The sequence below is a fragment of the Hipposideros armiger genome, unplaced genomic scaffold, assembly GCF_001890085.2.
Source record: "Hipposideros armiger isolate ML-2016 unplaced genomic scaffold, ASM189008v1 scaffold_331, whole genome shotgun sequence".
Classification (NCBI taxonomy): Eukaryota; Metazoa; Chordata; class Mammalia; order Chiroptera; family Hipposideridae; genus Hipposideros; species Hipposideros armiger.
Window position 1 is genome coordinate 87362 of NW_017731681.1, and position 9442 is coordinate 96803.

At 54.2% G+C, this 9442-nt stretch overlaps 1 protein-coding gene across 1 annotated transcript in view; it reads left to right on the forward strand.

The window, feature by feature from the left end:
- TEAD3 (TEA domain transcription factor 3) overlaps positions 1-8784 on the forward strand; it is a 22416-nt gene extending 13632 nt beyond the window's left edge. Inside the window, exons 5-15 of the mRNA XM_019660832.1 lie at positions 2544-2606; positions 2813-2875; positions 3722-3733; positions 4355-4492; positions 4599-4648; positions 5230-5291; positions 5710-5843; positions 6026-6199; positions 6422-6562; positions 6653-6805; positions 6989-8784. Of these exons, the coding sequence (XP_019516377.1) occupies positions 2544-2606; positions 2813-2875; positions 3722-3733; positions 4355-4492; positions 4599-4648; positions 5230-5291; positions 5710-5843; positions 6026-6199; positions 6422-6562; positions 6653-6805; positions 6989-7102 (1104 nt within the window). The 3' untranslated portion in view covers positions 7103-8784. The remainder of the gene's footprint in view (positions 1-2543; positions 2607-2812; positions 2876-3721; positions 3734-4354; positions 4493-4598; positions 4649-5229; positions 5292-5709; positions 5844-6025; positions 6200-6421; positions 6563-6652; positions 6806-6988) is intronic.
- Positions 8785-9442: the final 658 nt, after the last annotated feature.

A 9442-nucleotide genomic window follows, 5' to 3' on the forward strand; every position in this document is an offset into this window, starting at 1 on the left:
ACATGCAGCCCTCTTAGTCTCCGTGGCATCTGGATGGGTTTTGTACCTTGCATCCACCTCCCCAGGACCCCATGTATGCATATGACAAGCCTGACCCGTCCTACCCCACTGCCTTAAAGGTAGATTCTCTGTCCACCCACTCATGGTGGAAGCAGAAATACTCCCTCATTTACTCAGGCATTTACTAACCACTGTCCCCGGCCAGCTCATGTTGCTCAGCATGAGTCACTTAGCCAATTATTGAGGTACTGCTGTGTTTTAGGCATTAGGGCTGCAGCAGGGATCCGGAGAGTCCAGGGCCCTGTTTCCTGGAGCCTGGGACTACAGGAGGCGCGCGGATCAGACCCTTGGGTTCGAGTACCTGCTCCAGTCCTGCGGGGAGGGCGTGCTTCGCCCCCCCCAGCCTTTGTCCCTCATCCATGAAATTAGCTAACACATGAAGACACGTACCTAGAGCAGAATAAGCACTGTGCAAGAATTGGCTGCTGCTGTTGCCGTCATCACCACGGCCGTTATAAACAGAAAGCCATCCCTGGTGCAGGAGAAGGCACTGTCTCAGCATGCCCTGCTTCACCCAGAAGATGTGTTTCTAGGAGCCTTTGTCAGAGTGGGAAGGGGCTGAGGGATCTTTGCTCTCCATCACTTTGACCTGAGGCCCAAGATGGGTAGCAGCGTGCTGGGCCCAGCATTGTACCTGCTCCTGGCAACATAGCCTGCAAAGGCTGACTGGCCAATGAGGTTTGATTTTAATTATAACATAAAATTATAAAATAATTATCAAGAAAACCAGCTATAGGCAAGCCTAGAATTTTCAAAACCACTGGCCTCTGTTATTTTGCAAGGGTGGCACTCCTCTAACTTTATTTTTTCTTAGAACTCTGATAGCTAATATCTCCTTAAAAGGGGACCCAACTTATGGTTTTGAGGACAAGACATGTTTCTGTGTTGCAAAGAACAACCAACTGACAGGCAAGGTTGTTTTTATTTTACTTTTGGTTTTAAAAATACAGTTTTAGGGTTGTTTTTTTTTTTTTGCAGGTATAGACAGCAATTAGTAGCAAGTACAATGCCTCAAGCATTGTTAAAAAACAGCTACATATGACATTAGGATTACTAAGTCCTGTGTGACCTTTGCCTGTCACAGATCTGACCATTGGAGGTGGTCTTCTGTGCTAAACGCCTGAAAGAAACCTGGTACCATAAGTGGGTGGTGAAGCAAGTAGGCCCTGGAGTCAGGCCCCTGGGCTCAATTCCCAGCTCTGGCCTTTAGCTGCGCGACCTTGGATAAGCCGCTCAACCTCTCTGTGCTTTGGTTTCATCATCTGTAAATTGGAAATCATATAAGTATTACTTTCTTAGTGTTGCTGTAGAGGTCAGAAGAGTGGGTATGGGCAAAGTGCTGAGAACAATAGTAGGTATGCTCAATAAACGTCGGTTACTGTCATGACATGAAGTGATGAATAATCTTGCTGGATGTGCATCTGATTCTTCCTGTGCAGTAAGTATGAGGCAGCATGAGGAGCACCTGGGTTCTCCTCGTACCAAGTAGTATGGGGGCTGCCCAGCATCACATACGTATTCTAGTAACTTTCAGTCTCTAATTAAAAGAAGAGGAAACTTTCTTTGTGGGAGTAAAAAACAACTTGCGTAGAAAGCCAAGAGCAATTGCTGATAATGAAAGTGTGAAGCAGCCTAGAGGTGCCATGTGTTCCCTTGTGTTTCGTGGGGAAAACAGTGACCTTTAGGTTCTCTGAGGCTCAGGGTCAGATCCTTGACAATGTCAAGGGTCTATTGTGCAAGCCCATGGCACACACATCTAGGCCGTGATTAGCTCAGGTTTGCCGGGTGAGAGAAGACTGCGGAGAGGAGACGCCAAACATACGCAATTAAGAGTGTCTACTGTGTATGAAAACTGTCATTTATTGGTCCAAGGAAAGGAAGGCATGTTGGGGAAAGAAACTGTGTGAGCAAACCAGGAGTAGGACCAGGCCTGGTTCTATAGGCCGGCAAGCTGTTGGGGTTGATAGGAGGACTCGGGCAATGGTACCGGGGGAGATCTTTGGTGGAGGATATGGCCTGATATACAATCTGATGGCCAGCAGGAACATGATGGCCATGGCTAGCCTCTGTGGTGCCAATTAGAAAAAGGTATTCTCTGAGGATACCAGTGACAAAAAGTCACCCCTTTGGGGGAAAATAAAAGGCTACCCTTCCTCTGGGTTAGATGCATCCCTACACCAAGGCACATAGCTTGGCCAGCAGAGCTTGGACAGGATTTTAGCCCTCACTGGGCCGTGAACAACCTGTACAAACGTATGTGGTGGTCTCAGAAGCCCCTGTAGGCTCTTGATCAAGACAGGGTCAAGAAGAGAGCAGGATTGGCAAGCCTGAGATGTGTCTGCCCACAGGGGCCCCACAGTTCCCCCCACTTTTATTTGTTCCCAGAGATGAGGGCTGGGATGCTCCTTGCCTGTGGCCGCCCCGTGCTGTGCCTCCTCACTGTCTGTGTTTTCCTCTCTGGCTGGGCGCGGGGCGGCCCGTAGGTGTCCAGCCACATACAGGTTCTAGCTCGGAAGAAGGTGCGGGAGTACCAGGTTGGCATCAAGGTACGTTGGGCGCCTGACTGGGGCCTCCAGCCCCGCCTCAGCCTCTCCCACAGCGCCTCCACCACTGTCTGCATGGCTCAGGCCTCTGCCTTAGCCAGCTCTCTGGCTCCACTGCGCCTCCTTTCTGGCTGAAGCTCGGTTCTTGCCTCATCTTCCACTCTTTCTGCTCTTTTTCTTTCTTTCTCTCTCTCTCTCTCTCTCTACAGGTCTCTAGCCACTTGCAGGTTCTAGCCAGGCGGAAATCTCGGGAGATTCAGTCCAAGCTGAAGGTATGACGTCCCTTGCCACTTGGCCTAGCCAGCCCAGGCTTGTTGCTGCTGTCTGACCCCAGCCTGGGTCAGGGAAGGGGCTGAGCAGCTACTGGGGGTGGAAGCGTCTCAGAAACACAAGCAGCGGCGAGCAGCCCAGAGGCTGCGTCAGGCTGCACAGGGCCACAGCCCCTGGAGACTGAGCAGGAGCCCAAGGGGACAGCAAGCCCTTCAGTGAGGGAGAGGAAGACCATCTAGGGACCACTAAGGCCCACCTCTCTTCTTCTCCATTTTCCTTTTTCTCCTTCCTCCTAATTGTGCCTTGCTAATTGCATGGGGACTTCAGGTGGGCAGGGAAGAGACACTGGAGGGTATTGGCTGCCAAAGCTATTGCGGCTGGCATGGCTGTTCCTCGCATTGGACACTCAATCCTGGCTGCTCTGTGACTGAGGATCTCAGAGCCTGGGGTTCATGGCCTGGGCCCTTGTTAGGGCCCCTGTAAGCTGCATCTTCTCCCTGCCCATAGCTGCCCAGCAGACTGGGCCTCACATACCAGTGCTCTATGCCTATAGCACAGCTCCAGAGGACATGGACAGACCAAGGGGCACCATCTTGGTCCACCATCTAGGTCTCCAGCCTGTCCTCTGTCATCCTACCCTATCCAGGGCACCCCCAGCGGGCAAGCACTCCCTCTGGGTGGCAGTGGGGCAGGGGGAAGGTCCACAGCTGCCTCTGTGCTTCCCTGGGCTCCTTGGAAGCTGAGAGCCAGGTGGGCATTGAATGGAGGGAAGTGAAAAGACACGTCCCCGTCGCCCCATATAGCCTTCATTTGTGCCTCTTCTAATCCATTCTCCCTCTCCTTCACAGGCCATGAACCTGGTAAGTAGCACTGCCCCGCCACTGGGGAGAGTTGGGGGGAGAACATCTAATATAAGATTTTCAAATTACGGACTGTAAATCAATTTAATAGGTTTGCAAACAGTTTTTTAAAAATGAAGTATAATGGTTGGTCCTCAAACTTTAGTTTGCATTAGAATCACCTGGAGGGCTTATGAAGACAGATTTTGGGACCTCACGCTCAGAGTTTCTGATTCAGTAGGGCTGAGCAGGGGCCTGAGAAACTGCATTTCTAACAATCTTCCAGGCGATGTGGTGCTCTTGGTCCACAAACCATACTTTGAGAACCACTGATGAAATAGAATAGAAAATATGACAGTACATGACATGCACACAAAAAAACCAAGGCGAAATATTTTGGTGTTCATACTGAGTTACGGAATAAAAATTATTTCTTACTGTGGATTGTGGTCAGAGGGGTGATGTACACTTAGGAGACAGGCCCAGAGAGGGACTAACTCCATAGTCCACATAGCAGAACTGGGGTCTGTAATCGTCCTATACTCCCCAGAGCCCTGAGAACCTGGGAGCCGGGTCCTGGGGCAGGTCCTTGTCCTGTCTCTGGCCTGGCCCAGGCCTCACATGACCCCCGCCCCTCTCCAGGACCAGGTCTCCAAGGACAAAGCCCTCCAGAGCATGGCGTCCATGTCCTCCGCCCAGATTGTCTCCGCCAGTGTCCTACAGAACAAGTTCAGCCCACCCTCCCCTCTGCCCCAGGCCGTCTTCTCCACTTCCTCACGGGTATAGGGGTCCTGGGATGAGGGGCTGGGTGAGGGGATGCCTTCAGGGCCGGGCAGTGGTGAGGGGCGTGGATACTGAGGGGCCCTGGACTTTGTCCTGTCTGCAGTTCTGGAGCAGCCCCCCTCTCCTGGGACAGCAGCCTGGACCCTCTCAGGAGTGAGTATTGTGGTGCACCTTTCCCATACTCTTGGCAGCCACACTAAACTTACCCTCCCATCTGGGTTCCAACAACAGCTGAGCAAAGTTTTAATTCAGAAACAGATGGAGAGCTCCAGTAAAAGAGCTAATGCATCTGTCTATTCATTCATGTGTTTGTTCATTCAGCAACCCACTCATCCACTTGTCAGCTGTCTTTCAATTATTTTTCACTCAGTTAATCTCCAAATCAATCTCTTAGTCAATGAGTCAGGTTGTTGAGTGTACTCAGTTCCTTCAGTTCTAAGATGACTTTCATCGTGAGACACACCCTCAATTTGATGAACAGCTCTTCAGGGTGGGGTTGAAATGCTACATTAAATGTGCACATCAGTTGTGAGATGCAGCAGGATTTCACAAAAGTTAAAATGAGAAGAAAACAAAAAGCTCGTGAGTTAGCTTGTCAGCATGCATTTCTGGGCCTCCACGGAAAGACTGGGTAGCTCCCTATGGGGATCCCGGATGAGACCCCAACTTGACTGGGCCAGGTGGAACGTGGGCAAAGGGGTAACCCTCTAACCAGGCTGTGCTCCTGTCTGCAGCATCAAGCCCTTCGCACAGCCAGCCTACCCCATCCAGCCGCCCCTGCCGCCGACGCTCAGCAGTAAGTTCCCATGAGGCTGCCGCCGCACCTGTCCCTCTGCTTTGAAGAGCTGGGGCCCGTGTGTGTGTGTGTGTGTGTGTGTGTGTGTGTGTGTGTGTGTGTGTGTGTGTGTGTGTGTTTGGAGGGAGGAGTGGGTGGCATCTATAGGGGGTTGGGGAAGACCAGGAATAGCCTCCTTACCTTTTACGATGTTGCTTCCAGATCTCTGCTGTAAGGACACACCACCAAAAGTATTACCATTATATACTGTATGTATATAAAATTCCTCGTAAGGAAATACACAAAAATCATGAGTTTCACTCTATGGAGGTTGTGGGATTCTGGGTAATTTTATTTTTCCATGGAGGCTGGAGCATTTCTGTACGTAACCAAGTGCCTAACGAAGTGCACTCAGATGACTGCCAGTCTTGTCCTCCAGGTTACGAGCCCCTGGCCCCACCCCCCCCAGCTGCTGCCTCCGTGCCCGTGTGGCAGGACCGCACCATTGCCTCCTCCCGGCTGCGGCTCCTCGAGTATTCCGCCTTTGTGGAGGTGCAGCGAGACCCTGACACGGTAATGTGTTTGGGAGCGGGGTAATGGTTGGTCCGGTTGTGGGGAGACCCCACATGGTGGTCCAGGATTGCAGTTCGGGGTCATGGGGTTGGAAAGCCATGGGGCTGTTCTGCCCCAGTGCAGCCCCCCTGGGCCCGCGCATTTGAGTGCTCTCCTGACCCGGTACTGGGCCCTCCCCACAGTACAGCAAACACCTGTTTGTGCACATCGGCCAGACGAACCCCGCCTTCTCAGACCCACCCCTGGAGGCAGTCGATGTGCGTCAGATCTATGACAAGTTTCCCGAGAAAAAGGGTGGACTGAAGGAGCTCTATGAGAAGGGGCCCCCTAATGCCTTCTTCCTCGTCAAGTTCTGGGTGAGCTGCCCCGGTCCCTCCCTGCTCCCAAGCACACACACCCCCCACCCCTCCCCAACCCCCGGTTGTGGCTCTCACCCCACCCTGCTGGCCACCGCTTTCCCCGTGGCCTGTAGGCAGAGTGCCAGAGATGCATCCTTCGGCAGGACGCTGAGGTGTCATGGCAGGAAGCCTCCCTCTGGCCTCTCCAGCACCTAATGCCACCCCCGCCCCCTCCTCCAGGCCGACCTCAACAGCACTATCCAGGAGGGCCCGGGAGCCTTCTATGGGGTCAGCTCCCAGTACAGCTCAGCCGATAGCATGACCATCAGTGTCTCCACCAAGGTGTGCTCCTTTGGCAAGCAGGTGGTGGAGAAGGTGGAGGTGAGTGGGGGCCTGAGGCCGTGGAGGTGGGGTGGGGGTGGGGACCCGGGGCAGGCGGGCAGAGTGATGCCTTCTCCTCGGCTCCCGCAGACCGAGTACGCCAGGCTAGAGAATGGGCGCTTTGTGTACCGCATCCACCGCTCACCCATGTGCGAGTACATGATCAACTTCATCCACAAGCTGAAACACCTGCCTGAGAAGTACATGATGAACAGTGTCCTGGAGAACTTCACCATCCTGCAGGTGTGGGGGGGGCGCAGGCGTTGTGGGGGTCCCGGGAGGGTGCCAGGCACAAGGGCCTCAAAGTGGGAGTGGCCGGACCCATCGCTCAGAGGAAGAGACTGAGCCCGGAAAGGGTCTGCTCAGCCTCCACACCCCGCGGCCCTGTGCTGCCTGACCTCCTGAATCTTCCTGCCCTGCTGCCAGGTGGTCACAAGCCGTGACTCCCAGGAGACCCTGCTCGTCATTGCTTTCGTCTTTGAAGTCTCCACCAGCGAGCATGGGGCCCAGCACCACGTCTACAAGCTTGTCAAAGACTAGGGTGCCCTCTGGCCCTACCAGCAGGATCCAGGACGAGCATCTTCACACACCTGCCTGGCACCCCCGGGGGTCCAGGATTGAGGATTCATCTGCCTGCCAGGCCTCAGACCCAGGACCCAGGAGGCCTCCCCACCTACCCCAGCACACACACTCCCTGTCACTGTTCTGCGCTTTAATTGTGGGAGAAGAGAGGGGGAGGCTCAGCCGTGGGGCAGCCTGGCTGCGACACCGCGCCACCATCACCTGGTTCTGCCCAGCCTCGAAGGAATGGGAGGACACCTTTGGGCTCAGGGGTGTGTGGCCACTGGCCCCTCAGGGGAGTGTGACGGTGGGTAAATGTCGAGTGGAGGGGAGGCCGAGGAGAGAGCCCAGGAAGGAGCATGTCAAGTTGCAGTTGGGTTGAGAAGAGAGAGGGGCCCACACTTCCTTTCCATCTGCTGTGTGCCAGGCGCCTTGCAGGCTTCATGCCATCCTTAGACCCTGCAAGGCAAGCGTGGGTCTCAGTGTCTCAGATGAGGTGCTGAGGAACCCGTGGGGGTGATGGGCAGAGTGGGAATTCTCACCCAGGGCCGCCTGTCCCCAGAGCCCAGGTTTACACTACCTCCCTGCAGCAGGACGGGTCCCAGGGGGTGGGAGAGGGGCTCTGTGCTGAGAGGCTGGGGCCTGCTGGGCTGGGGGGCCCCTGGCTCGGGAGCAGCTGCTTCTGATCAGGCCGGAAAGGAAGCAGCAGGTACTCACTCGGCACCTGTTGGGCGCCCTCTATCAGCCAGCAATCCAGCTAGGGGCGGAAGGAGCCCCCTGCGCCCACCTCCCCCACGCTGCCCTTGCCCAGATCCTTGGCCTAACGCCCCAGCAGCCTCCTGATGGAAGAAGGCCCCAGGGAGCAAGCCAGCCTCAGAGAGAGGCTGGGGGGTCAGGGAGGAAAATGGAGTCCCAGCCTCTGGGCATACCAGTGGCCTGGGGACAGCGGGCAGCAAAAAGCTTCGATATTTTCTCTTGCCCAAGACTTGGGTTTGGTGAACCCTTGGTGGGCGCCACTCCCTTCTGTCCTTCCCCACGTCAGCCTCCCTGCCTGGAGCAGCAGGTCCCAGGCCCAGTTCTAGGACTGAAGGTTAACCCTTCTCCGGCTGCCCCGTCCCAACACCCAGGCCCCTCCGCTGGCTTGGCCTGTCCACCAGCCGCCCCTGGGTATTTATGTTTCATATGAAGTACTGTGCCACTTCCCTTCCTAACCCGCCCCACCCTGCCCGAGCTTCCTGAAGGTCCTCACCGTGCGTATCGCTCAGGCCACCTCCAAGCCCAACCTAGGTTTTATAATGTATATTATATATTTTTTGTGTATTTTTTAAATCCAGCTGTGATGGGTTATATCATAAATGTGGCGCGGGGCTGGGGCAGGCGCCCTCAAGGCCCAGTTCCTACTCAAAAAGAAAAAAGAAAAAAAAAATTAAAGTTATTTGTTTGTGGGTTAGTCGTGTGACCAGTTGTGTGCCAGACCTCTGGATTGGAACAGCTTCAGGGGGACGCTTCCCCTAAGTTAGGTCCTGGTGTGTCAACCCACCCCACCTTGGATTTGCTGGAGCCCGAAGCCCTACCCATACCCAACACAGCTATGATTCAAGGGTCCCATGAAAGCTTTCCAACCCCAACCTTTCCCCAAGCCCCTCCTGCCAGACATGAGCACTGAACTGTGCGGTGCTGCCCTGAGCTTTCTATTGCCAAGGTCACACAACTACTGAGATGGGCCCCTTGCTAAAGCCCATCTTCACAGTGGCTACTATTGTTCTCACCATCCCGTCCTACTCATGAGAAAGCCTCAAGAAGGACGAGAGCTCTCCCAAGCGGATGGCTGCTAGCAGGGGAAGCCGGACACCCTGCTCCTTGCTCTGCCCTCTGAGCCATCTTGTGCTCACAGAGTTGGGGGTGGGGAGACGGTACCCTCAGTGGACATGCGTTATCTATCTGAAATAACCAGGCATCCTCTATTTTCATTTGCTATCTGACAACCCTACTCTAGAATCAACTCTTCTAGATCATTTCTGGTTCAACTTCCAATTTTGCAGATGGGGAAACAGACAGGTTAAATGCTCTCCTCACTCAGCCAATCAGTAGCAACACCAGGATTTGAACCTGGTCTGCCTGACTCCCAAGTCCATGCACCTGATAAACTATTTAAATAATGAGGTGGGCTTTGTTTTGGTCCACTGCATGGGAGAGACCCCAGACTGTCACTTGGAGGATGGGTAGGGTACCTGGAGTGCCAACCAGGTGGAAGGGGTTTCTGGAGGCAGAAATTTGTTTCTGAAGGATCCACCATGTGCCAATGCCTAGGGCTGGATG